Source organism: Crotalus tigris, unplaced genomic scaffold (genome assembly GCF_016545835.1).
Source record: "Crotalus tigris isolate CLP2741 ecotype Arizona unplaced genomic scaffold, ASM1654583v1 scf7180000017933.3771270, whole genome shotgun sequence".
Lineage (NCBI taxonomy): Eukaryota > Metazoa > Chordata > Lepidosauria > Squamata > Viperidae > Crotalus > Crotalus tigris.
The window spans coordinates 731,078-749,405 of NW_024096726.1; the positions used below are offsets into that span (position 1 = coordinate 731,078).

The 18,328-nt window shown below is 34.8% G+C and overlaps 1 protein-coding gene across 1 annotated transcript in view; it reads left to right on the top strand.

Moving 5' to 3' along the window:
* The window catches only part of PDE3B (phosphodiesterase 3B), a 51,593-nt gene that overhangs the window by 16,389 nt on the left and 16,876 nt on the right, over nucleotides 1-18,328 (top strand). The window contains exons 2-5 of the mRNA XM_039344581.1: nucleotides 5,969-6,019; nucleotides 8,059-8,307; nucleotides 11,509-11,642; nucleotides 16,331-16,440. Coding sequence (XP_039200515.1) covers nucleotides 5,969-6,019; nucleotides 8,059-8,307; nucleotides 11,509-11,642; nucleotides 16,331-16,440 — 544 coding nt within the window. The remainder of the gene's footprint in view (nucleotides 1-5,968; nucleotides 6,020-8,058; nucleotides 8,308-11,508; nucleotides 11,643-16,330; nucleotides 16,441-18,328) is intronic.

The window sequence follows — 18,328 nt, forward strand, 5'->3', positions numbered from 1 at the left end:
TTAGACTATCTAGGATCTAATCATCTACACTATTGATGCTCTACTCAAATTTTACATCTTGTAGGTTCTGAAGGTAGGCACATATATCCATTATTCTATTGAGCCTGCATTAAAATTGTGTAACTATCAATTTGAAGCTGCAATCCTGTAGATTCTTATATGGAATTTACATATACATGACTACAGTATAAATCTCTGACCTGTCTAAATGCCAATCCTGGGGAATAATCAAATTCATTGCATTTAATTAATATTATTTGATTAAAATTAAATTGTGTTTCAGATCTGGCTCTACAAACTTTATGGAATACTGCCCCCTAGTATGCAATTAATGTCCAAAATTCAAAACCTAGCATCATTTGGGAAAATTGCTATAAACTAATCTTATGTTTTTCCTGAAATTAGTTAATTGGTATTTGTTACTGTTAAATTTGCTAATGATACTCCCATCTCTATTGTCTGACAGATAAGCATAACCTCAAAATATGTAGTTTACTAATAGATAGTCCAATCAGAATGATGCTCATCAGTTCGTTGATCACAGATCAGATCAAAATGGAGAGCAATGACAGAACATGAAAATTGGATGGAATATAAGATTTGATCCATGGGCTGAATCTTCCTCTGATATGCCCTATGTGGCTAGATGTCATCATTGTCATAGGTCCTAAAACTCAGTCACACCTCCCCAAGAGAATCTACAGTTCTTGAAAGAACCATTTCAAGCAATAAAGGTGCTTGACATCACTCTTTCCTTAATATAGTTGGGCTTGCAGATGTCTCATCTGTAAGAAAAGCTCCTATTTATTTATTTATTTATTTATGAGACTTATATACCGCTTTAAGTGCAAGCACTCTCTAAGCGGTGTACACCAGTAAGCAATGTATATATATATTTACATTGCCCCCAACAATCTTGGGTCCTCATTTTACCTACCCCGGAAGGATGGAAGGCTGAGTCAACCTTGAGCCGGTGAGATTTGAACCGCTGACCTGCTGAACACAGTCAGCTAAAGTGGCCTGCAGTACTGCACTCTAACTGCTGCGCCACCTCACTGTCCTATGACAGTGGCTCTCAATCTGTGGGTCGGGACCCCATTTGGGGTCGAACGACAAGTTCACGGGGGTCGCCAAACAACGCAGTCTGCCATTTTTTCCCTCTTTTCCTTAGCTGTGCTATTCCCTTTTATTCTATTGGCTTTTGAAAGCCAATAGAATAGACTCTCTTACCTGGGAAACCATTTGGGTGAGAAATGTCAAATTTACACAAGCACAGAATTTAAGGGAATTTTTATAAAATGTTTTATAGATGGCACCTTGATCCACAAAAAATGTCTTTCATGTACCCTGACTTACAGCCTAAATGTTGGAGATGTGGTTGTTTGGATGCTACCTATTATCACATTTGGTGGTCGTGCAGAGAAATAAAAGCCTTTTGGATTAAGATATGGTGGAATATTCAGAGAATTTTTAGAAGGAGGATAAAATTTACTCCACAATTATTTTTGTTAGGCATAGTTATTGATTGTGATACAAAGGAGGTTATATTGATGTTAAATTTGATTACAGCCACAAGGCTGTTAGTAGGACAATACTGGAAGAAGGAATCTTTGCCTACAATGCAGGAATGGTTCCTTAAAGTGTCTTATTTGGCGGAAATGGCAAAGATTTCGGCTTTTTTAAAGGATCAAACGCAAGAGAAATTTCTTGCTGTTTGGGATAAATGGATAAAATTTATACAATTTAAATTGGATATAAAAAAATATCACATAGCTTTTTCATAACTTTTATTTTTATTTTTATATATATATATACATATATCTCAGTGTTATATTTTCTTTTTTTTTATATATATATATATACTTTTTAATTCTTTTTTAATTAAGCCTATATTCTGCTCTGGGAAGCTCGGGGGGGGGAAGGGGGTGGGCGTTTTGGGGGGGTTGGGGAAGGGGAGTTTTGTTATGTCATGTTTAGTTTTTTTTTCTGTATAGGTTGTTTTTCGTTTCTGTATTGTTATTTTGTTTTTTTTGTAAAAATTTATAAAAATTTTCAATAAATAAATAAAAAAAGAATAGACTCTCTTGAATAGAGTCTAATTCTATTGGCTTTCAAAAGCCAATAGGAATTGTCCAGGCTGTCTCTGCCCTGCTGAGCCCGCCAAAAGTCCCATTCTTCAAACGGTGCTGCACCAGTTGAGTAGTCCTCGACTTACGACCAGTTGAGTAGTCCTCGACTTACGACCGGTTGGGGGTCGCGGCATTAAAAAGGTTGAGAACCACTGTCCTATGATCTCAACTACCTTATGTCTTTCTACTTCAGAAATGTCATAGAGCAGCTGAGATGACCATCCTGCAAACACTTGAGGCTCTTGCTGCAGGCAGAAAGACCAGATGGATTTGTGAACAAAGTTTCACTCAAGATCTCATGAAATAGAGCAGCATGGTCAATTTTGAAATGGCTGGGATTGTAGTTTTGTTGCAGTTGCACATTTTGTTATGTCTTACCCACTAGTACAGCGGTTCTCAACCTATGGGTCGCGACCCCATTTGGGGTCGAATGACCATTTTACGGGGGTCGCCAAACAACGCGATCTGCCATTTTCCCCCCTTGGGGCGCCGCCGTGCATGTGCACCGCGCATGGGGCCGCCGCCACGCATGGGGGCGGCGCCACGCATGCGCGCTGCGTCCGTGTGACGGGGGTTGCCGTCACACAAAGGTTGAGAACCGCTGCACTAGTATTATCATCACCTCATAAGCCATGTGAATCTGCTCTTTATCCATCTATCTTAGATGTTCTTTCTGGAACTTGGTTTCCTTTTAGTCATTTATCTTCTATTGTGAAATATAGATAGCATCTTGTTAACTCAGTCATCAGATATCCTGACAGGAGAACCATGTGCCTTTTTCTCATTTTCTTAACAAAGACAAACATCTCCGACATCCTGTACAGTTCTTTTCCGATCAGATGCTCTTTACATCCTACCAGTTTTCAATACAGAAGTAATTTAAAACTGCTCCATTTTCTTTAGGTAAATGCCAGCAATTTTGTATCCTCACATTCAAATGAGACCCATCTCTTTTCTACTAACAAAATACACTAATATCACGTCATTATCACTGAGTACTCTTTGATATTTATTGATTCGATGTATAACTGTTTCTTCAGGAATTCATGGTAGCTGACCTAGGAATCTGCCTTTATTTTATCTTTATCAGAACAACTCTGTAGGATACGCTGAATTTAAACAGCTAAGCCATCCAATTTCCATGGCATGTGCATGACTCATGAACCTAGATTAAATAATAATTTCCCTGAGAATTATGTTTTGAGCACCACCTTGTGGAAGCTTGTAACATTTGAAAAGAATATCTTTGCCCACATCCAGAATCACAGAAAGAAGTTCAAAGATTCACTAGTTCAACTTCTAGCTGTTGCAGGAAATTCAGAATTGTAGCGCCTCTAAAAAAATAACAATCCAGCTTTTCAATGAAAATTCCTCCTCTTCATGTCATCTTCCATACTTTGATGTTCTGTCTCCTAAAATGTAAATCAGATTCTTTATGGTTGTTTTAATATGGTTTAAGGTAGGGGTCTTCAAACCTGGCCGTTTTAAGACTTGTGGACTTCAACTCCCAGAATTCTGGGAGTTGAAGTCCACAAGTCTTAAAGCAGCCAAGCTTGGAGACCCCTGGTTTAAGACCTACAGTTCTAAAAAAAAAATCCTTCGCAGTATATGTATTAAAGAAACTTATACAACTACCCATCTAGCACAGGAAGCTAACAAAATAAAAACACAGTGCACTGAAATGACCTTTAAAAAAGAAAACAAGGTTGAAGACTCTTACTCATTCAACAACCATCCTATGCCAGTTCCAGGTTTTTCTGTTTTCCTGAAGGCCCAAGAAGGTCATAGATATCTGTATCTATGGAGGGGGGCTTCTTCTTAAGGCGGGTGCTATGACAGACACCACAGCAGGAGACATTGTTTTGCTGAGGGGTCCTGGAACATCCCCACTTGTCCAGTTCTAGTGGGAAAATGACTATCAAATCACTCCTCAATCCTTTCTTTTGCAGGCAAAAGTTATCTATTTCCAATTTCTCTTTATTTGATTGATTTCTAGGCCCCTTATTGATGTAGTCTCTGCGTACATTCTAATTTTTTAAATTGCAATACCCAGAACCTAAACTAATATTTCAGGTGTTATTGACTAAAGCAGGACCATTATGTCCTATAACCTGATGGCTGTATCTGATGGTCTGCTTGCACAATCTGACTGAGGCCTTACTCGCCATTAACGAGATGGCAACTGTGGGCCTTGGATTGGATTGCACCTTTGAGACCTGTCTCTTCCCATGAATCCCATCACTTCCATGGTTAATGCTGAAGGAGAGCATACATGAGAAGAATGTCTGTGGAGATTCTCAGTCATTCAGGTCATGGTTGTCCCAAAGGTGCTTTTTCAACAGGAAACTGGACTTTCTTGTTTTTCTTTGAAGATATTTTGCTTCTCATCCAAGAAGCTTCTTCAGCTCTGACAGGATGGTGGGGAATGGAGGGATTTACATTCCTGCACCTTTGGGACATACATGAAAAGAGACATCTAAAACAGAGGTCCCCAACCTTTTGGGCACTAGGGACTGGTTCCATGGAGAGAGTTTTTTCCAAGGACGAGAGGGTGTGTGGTTTTGTGTGCTGCCTGCATCTCACGGATTGGGCTTTGTGTGGCCTGGTTGCTGGTATGCCACAGACTGGTACTGGTCCACGGACCAGGGGTTGGGGACCCCTGATCTAGAGTGTTATTTGGGGTCAGCAAGGGATGAGTTTGATCAAACACAGGCTATGGAATAAAATCAAGAGAATAACTTTGCCCAGAGGGATATAGTTTCTAATGTTTTCTTATTTACAGCTATTAGAAAGTCTCAAAGTAGACAAAAGAGTTTATGCTTGTGAATATTGCAAGACTGAGTTTGAAAATTATGTATAAATGATGAACATGTGATTGCTAAAATATATAAACTTCTATTGAAATTTCAAAAATAAGAACGTGTGAATGAATGATAAAGTGACAACTATCTCTATGCAAATAAAGTTCATCTGCCTATCCCATTGTCTCTAATTTATTTCTGAAATGGAAAACAATATTCTGGTGGTGTGGATCCTGCTAAATATCTATTGTTAGAGAATTTTAATTTCTCTATTGGTAAAAAAATAAATCAGAAGCTCTAACAGTTGACTGCATTTAGCTGATTCAAAATAACTTTATATTTATATAAAAATATTTACAATACCATTCTTCTTTACAGCAACATAGCTTAATGAAGACTTCTTACAGAGACAGACCAGAGACAAAATTTGAGACTGGAAATCCAGCTCCTAACTCACTACTCCTTTGCACAGACTCAGTAGCACTTTCTTCACATTGGCTGACTGAGTTACCACATGACTCTTCCTGTTCATGAATATTCCAACATCTATACTATTAATAGCTTGGATTAAATGCTATAGATTGTTTTTTATACTTCTTATTTTGAATGTGTTACTCTTGTAGATTGTATTTTTTATGGTTTTAATTACTTTTATTTTGAATTATTTCAATTATTGTTCTTATCTGATATTTGTTATTTTTTGTATTGTTTTTTGTATTTCCTCTTTTTGACCTGCCCAGAATCACATATGGACAGTTATATAAATTGAACAAATAAATAGTTTTTAATGAATATATTGAAAAAGTATTTACAGGAAAGAAATTTGTCAAATACAAAATTGTTTAAATTACTTTTTAAACTAATTATTTTCTAGGAACCTCCTTATCTTCACTTTTTATTTATAGAAGTGAAGTGCAGCAGCAAATACAGATGATTTATAAAAGTATTTTTTTATTTATAATTCATGACTTGAAGAGTTGAATGTTGCCAAATATGGATAGTTTGCTTATAACTTCCTGTTTTTTTTTTATTTTACAGATGATTCTTTGGGACTGGGATTTAAAGCAATGCTATAAACTTCATCATCAGGTCAGTACATGTAAAATATAAAAATAATTCTAGCAGGAAAAAATACCAAATTAATGTTTGCCCTGTAAATAAAAATGTGCAGCAAATAATGTAGATTCTTTCTCAGGAAACCTGGGGAAATTTTGTATAGGCAATCATTCTCTTTTGTCATGAATAGTTTGAAGAACAGGCAACTTCACCAAAACTTCCATAACACAAAAATATATTCTACCTATTTATATTCATAATATATTCATCCAGCCCCTTCTTAAAATTGAAATGATTGTTGTCACACTTCATACATGAGGTCCATTAGGAAGAGCACCAAACCTCTAGCATTTTCAGCAGTCATTAGGAGTTGTTTTAGCTTTATTTAGTTTCTCCATTATATTTTCTGATAGACTTGGGCATTGCCTCACAATTGACATATTCATTGGGACTAGGATAATCACCTTTGATTCCCCAGGGTGACAGATTTACAGCCCTCAACATCCTTCTACCTGACCTGACAAATATGGAACAGTCCTGTGTAATAACCTGTTCCTGAGAGCTGAATAGTCACTTCCCTGATGGCTTTCCAGAAGTTACGATATTTCTTACTCTATGACTCTTCTCCTGTTTTGTGCATGGAAAATTTCCCCCTTCCCAATTCCTCTGACACCAGTATATTCCCATGAGTTTCTTAGAACTGGAAAGTTTCTTAGAACTGGCCAGATTAATTTATAATTATAAAGTTCATGCTTCCACTGAGATCTTTCCATTTCAGGCCACTTAGAGTAAGCACCCTTACAGTACCTACTGCTGGACAAGTATCTGGTTCTTTTATATTCCTCTATTTTTCCCCCTAGGAATTTGAAGCCTTTTAGCACCCCCTTGTAGATCAAGTGGATTATGCTTAGATTGCCCATGAAAACACTCCCAAACATCATTATCAGGAAAGCCAGCCATCACTGTTAGATACTTTTACTTTTCCTAGTTTTGGGGAAAGGATGAGTATCATGAAAAGTTGGCCATACAAGGTCATAGAGAGCAAGGGTGAAAAGCATATGAAACCTCCTGAAGGAGAAGGAAAAGAAGAAGAGGAGCAGGAGAAAATGAAGTTGGCAAGTAGTAGTAGTTTTCTTGAGAGAACCATTAAGTCAACACAACTGCTCTTCTTGTCTTGAAGAAAGTTCAAAATCTCCAATGACTGAGAAAGAAGAGAGGAAAAAGCTTAGGGTTAAAACCTTGGAGCATAGATAATTATAACCCACCTCTATCACCACTCTAGTTTTGATTGCTTTCAATGGTGAATTTCATTTGAATATTGTTTTATTCTAGCCTGCCATAAGTAACTAATCTCGTTTGGTTCTTCCTGTGAGCTTCCCCATTCCGAAGCAGGCTTCTGATTAAGAGAACAGTGTCTGGAAGGTCAATATTTCCTTAATATCTAAAGGGAAACCAGAGATTAGAATCCAACGAAGTAGCATTATATATGGGCAAAATAAAGCAAGAATGAGATTTGTTGATTTTTTTTATAATTAAGAATAATTTCAGGATAACTCTGAAAAATGAGAATTGTGCCTCAGGAAATGTGATGCAGAATAACTGATACGCTTCAGTATTACTTGTATAATATTCATATTATGTAGCAACAAATGCTTGGTTTTGTATCCTTGTAAGATGTTTCATTTTCTAATGTTTAAAAAATGCACTTCTCTTAGAATGACACACCTTTCCAGTTAAATACAGCTGAGAATAAAGATTTAAAAGCATCTGGCAGTATTGTGCCAAAAATGTATACTATTCTCACTTTGATTTAAAAAGCTTAGAAATGATACAGTTTTATTTACGCAGATATTTTTCCAAAATTGTAAATAAGAAGCAAAAATTTCAAATATTTTATGTTATCTTAATATTACAGTGTATTTCCACAAGATTTACTTGTTAAAATATATTATGTATCATGTTGTATGTACCTTTACAGAATATCTGAGATATATTTCCTATTTGTATAATTTTTTTTGTACAAGATAAAAGCTTCTGTTATTAATAGCCAATATTATTTTTCCTTATTATAGAATACATGCAGTGGAACTGAAGTTGATCTTTCTGTACTAAATCAGACTCGGAACATGGTGTCTGATCTTCTATCTGATCCAGTTGTTCCCCCACATGTGATTTCTTCTCTTCAAAGCATCGATAACTTGCTAAGTGCTTTCTCAGGTTCATGCAGGCCAAAGATAAACCTGTTTACTCCCTTTCCGGGGTTTTATTCCTGTCCAGAAATAGAAGACTCATCTGAAAGAGGAGACTGTAAGCTGCACAAGGTTAAAATATTATCATCGTAATCAATATGTAGCATGTACATAACATATGTAAATACTTTCAATGTAATAGAGAACTTAGTGCTTAAAGCCTTCCTGAATTTCTCTTCTGCTCTTCCCTTAACTTTCACATTATTTAAACAGAATTTAATTCAATAATGAGGAAAAAGGGTTGCAACAGCAAATTGTTTACTTATACTGTTCATCACTTATCTTGTTAATACCTTTCTCCTTTAAAGAATGGAGGCTGTCATTAGACATTAGTGACCGGATATTAAAAGAGACTAGATTGACACTCTGGAAGAAGCAGAAATATTGAAAGAAAATATTACCAAAAACTGCAAATAGGCTACTTGAACATGAACTCTTAATTTTCATAAACACAAATAACAAAAATATGTCAGGAGAAGCTAATGGGAAAAAGAGCTCCTATTATGTGCTTAAACAGTTATACTGAAAGGACAATTGTGGACAATTTGAAGGAAAAAAATGACTGCGGAAGAAGCTAGTGTGGCTATACAGAAATAAAAATAAAAGGATCCATCTAAATGGAAAAAATGGCAGGTGACGGAAGAAAAGTAAATTGGCCGCTTTAGAGTTTCAGAAGGATGAAGCTCAGAATGAGTCAGTCAAGGAATGTTTAAAAAAACAGCAATATAAACTTCTTCAGAAATTTTTAAATAAACAGAAGATAAAATAAACCTATTGCTTAATGAAAATAGCAAAAGGCTTATAGGTAATGAAAAGCAGAATTGCTTAATTGTACATAGAGCACTAATGATGTTACTTAGTTCGGGTAATGAAACGTCTACAAGAAAACAAGCAAGCTCAGAGAGCACCAAGGACCCCTCATGTCAACCCTGAGCTACTAATATTCTCCTTTATTAGAATTGCTTAACTCCTATTTTGGCACTGACTTCTTTAGGAAGAGGATATGTATCTCACCAGCCAATTATAGGACTAGGGTAAAAGGGTAGGATTGAAGGATGAGAATGATAGAAGTATGGTCAAGAAACTTACGTTGAGGCTAAGTCTCTAGTCTGAATCAACTATATCTTATGAGGCTGAAGAACTTGCTGATGTTCAACATTTCATATATTCCACTGGAAATTCCTGGAGAAAGAATGAAGGATCAGGCAAAACTGAGGAGGGCAAATTTTGTCACATTTTCCAAGGAAAAGGAAAAGATCCAGTTAATCAGTCTGATACTGATACCTATGAAGATTCTAAGCACAATGAAAATAATGCATTGATTACCAGAAGTCAATACGATTTCTCAAGAATATGTCTCAACTGAGCTACAGTTATCTTACTTTGGGAGCCCTTGATGCTTTAAAGGGAATATTGTAGACCTACAGTAAAATATCTTAAGTTCAGCAAAGTATTTGACAAAATAGGCTATGATGTTTTAATAAGTAAGCTAATTAAATATGGATTGGATGCCATGCCAATTAAATGGATATTTAACTGCTTGCAAACCATACACAAATGGTCTTCATCACTGATTCCTAATCAAACGGAAGAGAATAAATGACTGAATATTAAAGAGTTTGGTGCTGGACACTTTAATCATTTCTACTAAAAACTTGGATAAGAAGATGGAGGGAATGGTTGTATTGCAAACAACTGATAAGATAGCTAATATTCTATAATTCAGAAATAAAATTCAAAGTGATCTTAGTAAAGTAGCCAAATGGACTAAAAATCAAGTAATAAAATTGAGGAGATAAATTAGAAATATTTTACTTTGGACATTAATGTCGAGTGCAAGGAATAGGGGTTATCTGTTTTGGTAATCATAAATTGAAGAAAACCTTGGAATAATTTATTATAAACTGAGTATGTTATCAGCATGATGTGGCTGCAAAAGAAGCTGCTACTGTTTAGGCTGCATCAAAAGAAGCCAAATCATAGGAAGTAACCATTTCACTTTATTCTGAATTGATCAAACCTCACGCTGAATATTTTATCTAATTCTGAGCACCACATTTAAGATTTCGACAAACTGGGACAGATTTAAGGAAAGATGGAATAATCAAGGCACTAGAAACTAAGGAAAGGGTAAGAAAACAGATTGCCTTTTTAAAAGAGATTACTTGGGTACAATTTCATCTTTCAAGTAGTTGAAAGGATGTTACAGATAAAAACATTATAATCTATTTTTTACCTTGAGGGCAGGTCACAGAATAGCAAAGTTAAAAGTAGACAGGTATCATTTGAAAATTAGGAAAACATTTCCTAAGCGAAAGCAGTTCAGTTCAGCCATGGAACCAGTTATGTAAAGAAGAATTTAAGCAATGACTGATAGCATGGATCTTTTAATTTGGATCCCTGCATGGAGCAGAAGGTTGGCCTACATTGCACCTATTAATAGAATATAAGTACATGTGTAGCCAAGTAACTGTCCATTTAATTCAGTGTACCTAATTTTACATTTGCACACACACACACACACACACACACAAACTGCAGTGCTATCTAGCAGTTTTCATCTATATTTTTCTACTTGCCTCCTAATTTTGAGTTCTTATCTCTTCTGCTAGTGGCTGCCTAAGCTTCTTACTTGCAAATTATTGCCTATTTTATTATATTTCTATTAACCATGAACCAGCTTTTTCTTTCCCTACTAGCATTCTTTCTTTCCTATCATATATTATCTCATTAGCATTATACAACTGCTTTCAATCAATCAGCTGACCTGCTCCTTGGTTTTTTTTCCAGGCCTTTTCACCTAAACTTTTTTCTCTCTCAGTTTGTCTGTTTTGCTTCAGTTTCTGTGCTTCTAATTCATGTAATTTCCCTGTTTGACCTTTAAATTGCAGTCAAACTGATAACTTTCCACTCTTAACTAAAGTCTTAGTTTAAATTTAAACTGCCTAAGAAATGAACTTTCTGTTACCATAGCAGACCTTCCAGTCAATGTTGGAGACGATATTGGCTCAAATACAATATGAATACATTTGTATAAATGCAATCCTCTGTGGCACGTATGGCAGAAAAATAAATGGATAAAGAGAATTGACAATATGGTAGTCAAACTTTTTAAAGATCAAAGTTGTTTAAAGTTTAATTACTTTAGCTAGCTGATTTAAGTTAAATGATGCTAATATATATTTGTGTACTGCTGAGAACAACAAAGCATGATTTAAAATGGATATTTTGTGGGGGGAAAAGTATAATTTTTCTTAACTTGTTCTTAACTAGGTACTGAGCAGCCGAAATAGCTTACCAACACCACAGTTAAGGCGAAGTTTAGGAAGCTTGCTGCCCATTGATCCAACTTCTAGATGGGAACGTAATAATGGCAAAAGGTCACACCATGAGTATAATCTTTCAAGGTTAGAATATTACCAATATAGATTTCACAATATTTTTTTTACCTACAGTACAAAATATTCAGACACATATATTGAATTGAATCAGTATTGTACAATATGGTTCTCAAATTCTATCAAAAGTGTAAAAGTGCATTACTTCATTCATCCAAGCTGTTTAAAGTATGGTGTTTTTGGAAGCAATTAACAGCAATTAATTCTGAACATCAAAAGTTAAGAAATGAAATTGCAACTAAAGATAAGTCATTTCTGTATAATAATTATTTATTGGATAGTGAAATAAAAAATAGGAATCTAGCACTACTTGAAGCATTTAGTTAGTTTCTATCATTCTAGTTTAGGTGATAATTCTTAGAAATAATATAAAAGGAGTGAATGCCATTAGCTTACCTACAATCTATTTTGCTTTTGTGAGAAGAAACAGTAAATTTTAAGTGTCCTAGATGAATTAAATTTATCAATACATTAATTCTTAGGTTTTTTTTAAAAAATTTCCCTGTAACTATAACTTAGGATGTTAAAGCTAATGCATAAGAAGAACTACCAGTTACTAGAATACTAGAATACAAAAACTTTCAGAACAGAACTGCAGAAATCCAGATGACACCAGATGGCAGCAAATAATTAAATATTTGCTGCTCACTAATAATCATCTAGATTTTTGCTGCCCAGATCTGATAACCTAAAAATGACATTATTGAAAAGTATTACAAATAACAATTTCTCCCTAAGTTTGAGAATCATCTTTTGTTGATTTATAAGTTATACTCGTATACTTAGACCTCATTTGGTTGCTAGTAGTTCTTTTGTGTAAACTGAAAAATAAAAGTTAACTAAAAGTCAGAGAGAATGAATTTTAGAAATGCAGCTTCTACTACAGAGGTCAAGAAATTGTGATGGAGAGCTCTCCTCCTGGACAGGGCAAGAAACATTTAAGCAAATATTTGAAAGAAACAGTAAGAACATACACATAAGCAATAAAGAATGATCAATATATTAGCTGTAAGAATTTAATTAATTTATCAGTCATGAAAGAGAGGATATGGAAGCCAAAATGCACAGGCAGGGGAAAGTCTATTGACAAATTTTCCACAAATCTATTAAATAGATACAATTATGGGTGCAAGAATAGCTACTGAATCATATTACTGATTGGTTCATATAAACAAGATTCAGATTTCACTCACCACTAAATTATTAATTTAATTTGTATTATATTTAACACAATTATATATATGATTCAATAAATTATAAGGTTTTTTCAAATAGACAAATGAATCAAAGTATTAACAGATGTAGCTAAAGTTATACAATTTTATATGCATCTAAAATATATATAAAATACATAGAAAGTTGCCTGTCTAGACAACAAAACATCAGCCTTTAAAATTTGTTGAGTTCTGAGCATACCTCGATGCTTTCCTATTTCAGATTTCAAACAGCAGATGGCATAGTTTTACAACATAGCTGCTAATTTCTGGTTCATTTTTTAAAGTGAAAATTATATAACATGAATGTTTTCTTAAATCTTAAGTATTCTTTTTGAATAGCACCTCAAGATAGATTTGATAGAAAAAATTACATGCTTATTATGCATTAGCATTAAATTGGCAATTACAGAGTTACACATTAATGTTATAAGAAATAGAATGCATTAGTTAATGGGCACAGAGTTACACAGTGGACAAGTTAATAAATAAAAGAGTGTACTGATAAAACTCTCCAGAAATATGTTACTCTACATTCCATTTCCTAGTTAAGCACATTGTCTGGAGAGCATTTCAAATTTGGACTATTTAAACAATCTGTTTAAATATATTAATGCAATACATATTAGCAGTTCAGGATTTCTAAATTACTCATGTATATTTCTCATGTGAAATTAGCTACAGCTAAAAACCTTTTCTTTAAGAATTACATGAGTTAAGGCAACAAGAACAGAAATGCTGTTTCTATCCATTTTTCTTCAGTCATTATTCACCCCAAAATTACTGCATTGTTAATAAACAACAGCAAAAGATAAATAATTATTGTGCACAGTTGCAACCATTACTTTCAATCAATTATAACTTTCTTAAATAATTATAATGTAGTCACTGCCCAGAGCCTCTCTCACCACACAGAGATCCTCTGAGGGAAATAGGCAGTTTAGAAATAGGAAAAATGAATAAATGTGTTCTGTAATCTTATTTTTTTTTTCTGTAATCTTATTGATAAGGAAAAAAAAGATGTCTTACTTGAGTTTTTGGGGTGATGTCTCCTGCTGAGCAATGTACTTTGAATTTAGAAAACTGCTATACAGATGGTCTTCATTTCGACTGTTTTTGTTTAGTGGCTCTTTGTAGTTGTGACAATGATGAAAAAGAAATTTTACAGCTAATCCTTGCATTTACAACCTTTGCAGGTCAGTAAAGCAAAGGAAAGCTGAAATAAAATCATAAGCATAGTCATAGTTTCACTTTTGTTTGCTTAATGATCAAGTTACTGGTCCTGAATGTGGTCGCTAAAGAAGGATTTCCTGCAAATATTTGAGGTGATGATCCTCTGTTTCTTTTAAATTACTTTGTGCATTGTAAATTCTATGTTCGCTTTGTAGATAAGGCATTGCAATATTAAAAAAAGTATCACAGACTGAAAGAGTGTGACCAAGTGGATCCTTGTTTTTAAATTCCCTCAATAGGGCCTGTGTCTTCAGCATGTGGTTACCTTTTATTAGTTATTGATAATAATACATAATTGCTAGGGAGCATGAAAAATATTTTCCCTTGTACCTATGTCCTATGTTTGGGCTTCTCACAAGAGATTGCTGGAATAATTAAGTCTATGGTCTGATACAGTGCGACTCTTTTTATTATGTTTCTAAAATATGTTTCTATGCTATTTTATAGCACTTAGCTGCAATCCTGTGTGTATTTAACCTTTACTATATCTGTTAGTATATAATTATGTATCTATGCCTGGAGAATAAGATACACATAATAATCATTACAACTGCTCTGTTGTTCTGATGGCTTGCATGAAAATGGCAGTAATAAGCAGGAAAAAGACTATCCCCAAAAAACCACACCTGCACCTTATCATGGAATATTTTAGAATGGCAGTCAAAATCAAAACATTATTTCTTTTTTAAATAGTTTTCAAAATTTGATGTTCTTGTATTATAGTACAATGAATTACAACAGAGTAAAGTAGGTTTTATATTAAGTCAGTTTGTCCCAGTCAGGTGATAGACCCAAGGGTGAATTGGTAAATTCTCCTGTCTTCCTTAGAGTGTCAGGTAGTTACAATACTGCCATATTTTATAAGAATAATTTAATTTGTACACACCTCTAAATACGGTAGGTCCCAAATAAGGTCACATTGAAAAACATATCAAACAAGTATGCCAAAAAATCAATTTATATTAATTGGTGGGGTTTAAATGCTAATATGGGTGATAATGATCATACTTTCTACTCACAATTGTAATGTTAATATCTGGATGAATGCCTAGTGGAGCCTCTCCATCCAAGTTTATCAAAGGACTAATGAGATTTTATCTGAGACAGTTGACAGTGGGCCTCTGCATTTTAAAAGGTGTGTTAATTGGCAACTGATAGCTAAATTGAGAACAGAGAGAAGGTCAGTGGTGATTATTGGATCACTTCTCCCAAAATTTCTACTGTATCTTTTAAAATTAGAAGTGGTAGCACATCTAGAGAGTTTCCATCATCCTCTTACATTAGCTACAATAATGTATAATGGAGTGATGGAAACTGAGGCAAGGTATGCACAGAATTTAGGAGTCATTAACACCAAAATATAATTAAGGTGGAATGAAAGAAATGCTAATGCTATAACTCAAATGACTCAAAAATCTCAAGATCTTTTAGAAGTTACAAAGGTTTAACTATCTATTGCCCACAGGACTGCCACATAGATTTGTACAATAACGAGCAAATTTTATTTTATGTAGCATTAGATAAGAGCCCTGGCGGTGCAGTGGTTAGAATGCAGCACTGCGTGCTAACTCTGTCCATAGTCTAGAGTTCAACCCTGATGTGCTTAAGGTTGATTTGAAACAATGTCTGATTTTGCATTTGTATGGAGACATATACAAACATAGCTTACTCCTGCTTCATCAGTAAGAACAATTATATAAATTTCATGTCTGTATGAGCTTTATACTTTTCAGAATGCAAAGCCTCTGTAGCCAAAATTATAGCAAAATACCATGTAGATGCAGTGAATGTGAGGCATCAACTAATGTAAGATCTCCCATAGTTAGAACTTAGTTTATTAGCCAGCATGATGTCATTGTAGGAGAAAGACTGATAGTGCCAGGGAGAGGAGTAAAAAGAGGGATCAGCCTTGAATCCTTACATACAACCTTGCGTACAACCAGGCACTGACCATTAGTTGAGAAGATTCCTTTTAACAATACATCAGTTAATTTGAACTTTCATATGTGGACCTGGTCTTTTGCACCTGAGAGTCATTCAGTGTTTTGTTTTGTTTTAGGGTTCTTATTACTACTTTACCATTTTACTACTATTTGTTTTATTTTACTGTCTTTTACTAGTATTCAATATTCCTGGCCTTTGGCTATAATCATTGATTGATATCTTACATTTAATTGCAATTTTAACTTTCCTGTATTTTAGTTTGATAAAATAAGAGGAGAAATATTTCTTTTTCTGTTTTTAAATTAGCCTAGGATCTTATCCAAATGGGCCCCTTCTTGGCACAAACTTGTTGACAATTCCGAAACAAAGATCATCTTCCGTGACCTCAGCAAACAATGCAGGTTCTAGACGAGCCGGTAAGAATGTAACAATTATTTATACATTGTCTGTAGGGATGTCCATAGAATGATACGGTTTCTTTTGAAAACAGTACATTTATGCAACTGAAATTATTATATTGCTTGGCTTATTTTAAGTATACTAAAATACTTTGTTGCTCAAGTGAAAAAAATGCATCCTTTGCAAAATGATAAAAGATGTTTTTATTGTTCTGTTTGCTACTGAAGCTAAGGGTGAGTTGCTTATAGTGTACGTAGCTAAAATAAGTATTGTTGACACAAAAGAGAAAGCGTTTTCTATTTATTTATTTATTTGATTGATTTCTATAGCTGCTACCTCTGGACAATATGCATTATCCGGTGTAAAAAAATATTAGAAATAATTTAAACAATACAAAATAAATATATGCAGCACCAAGTAAAACTGGTTCCTAATACAGACAGGAAATGGGACTCTTAATACACTCAGGGTCTTCTCATGGCCTTGCAAAAGGCCAGCAGGGTCAAGGTCATGCTGATATTTGAAGGGAGAATATTCCAGATGGCAAGGGTTATGTAAAGAAGGCATATTTTCTGGTTCCTACCAGTCAACATTCCTTGGCTGATGGGATCTGTAGGATAACCACCTGCTGGATCGAATTGGAGGGATAGAAAATGACATTCCCCCGAGCTATGAAGAACTTTAAAGCAGCTTCAATTGCCCCCAGAAACACACTGGGAACCCATGCAGCTCACAAAACAGTGGTGTTACATGTGTGGCAGTAAAGATTCCCCTGTCCTTTAATAAACATTGTGCCAATTTTGCCTAAGAGAAATATGTTATAGATTTTTTTTTATACATAAGTAGTCCTTGGCTTATGACCACAGTTGAATCCATAATTTCCATGGCTAAGCGAGGCAGTTGTTGAGTTGTGCCTCATTTTATGATCTTTTTTTGCCACAGTTGTTGAATGAAGCACTGCAGTTGTTAAGTGGATCGTGCAGTCGTTAAGAAATCTGGCGTCCCCCCACGACTTTGCTTATTTGAAGCTGGCTGGGAAGGTTACAAATAGTGACCACATGATTCTGGGATAATGCAATTACCACAAATTGCAATTGCCAAGCGCCCGAATTTTGATCATATGACCATGGGGAAGCTGCAAAGGTTATAAGTATGAAAATGATCATAAATACTTGCTAATATTTACTAAGCGGTCCAGAGGCTTGTCCTTGAGAGCAAACTTTGCAGGTTGCAAATATTGCTGGCTGAAATTTTGTCAGCCTTTTAATATTTGAACAGTCTTTAAACCTCCAGTATAGTTCCAGTTCCTCCCTCAGCCTTCTGGGACATTCTGAAAGGCTATTATAGGGGTTCTCAACCTTGGCAACTTTAAGACTTCTGGACTTCAACTCCCAGAAAAAGCTGGCTGAGGAATTCTGGGAGTTGAAGTCCACAAGTCTTAAAGTTGCCAAGGTTGAGAACCCCTGCTATAGGACAAAGTGTGGAATCTCTTATATGAATCCAGAGGTGATCAAATGAAGAATTACATATAAGTAGCCAGGTACACTTCAAAAATTTCAGGTCCCGATTGTCCTCAGACAGAGATGATAACAAGTGCTGTAGGATACACATCACACTCACATTGTGTGCATTTGTGTGTGTGTGTGTGTGTGTGTGTGTGTGTGTATTTATACATATGCATGGTGCTGACTCGTATTAATAGAAACACAAGGATGAATTAACATGTAAAGCAAGTTTTCTTTCTAACAATAATGTATAAGTAGACCTACTACATTTTTTTTTTTGCAAAAGAACTCAGTAGATCTGGGATAATCTTGTGGAAAATTAATTAAATTAAATTAAATTAAAATTGGTTAACAAAGTTCACTAAATGAAATCTATAAAAGCAGAAATCACAATATATTG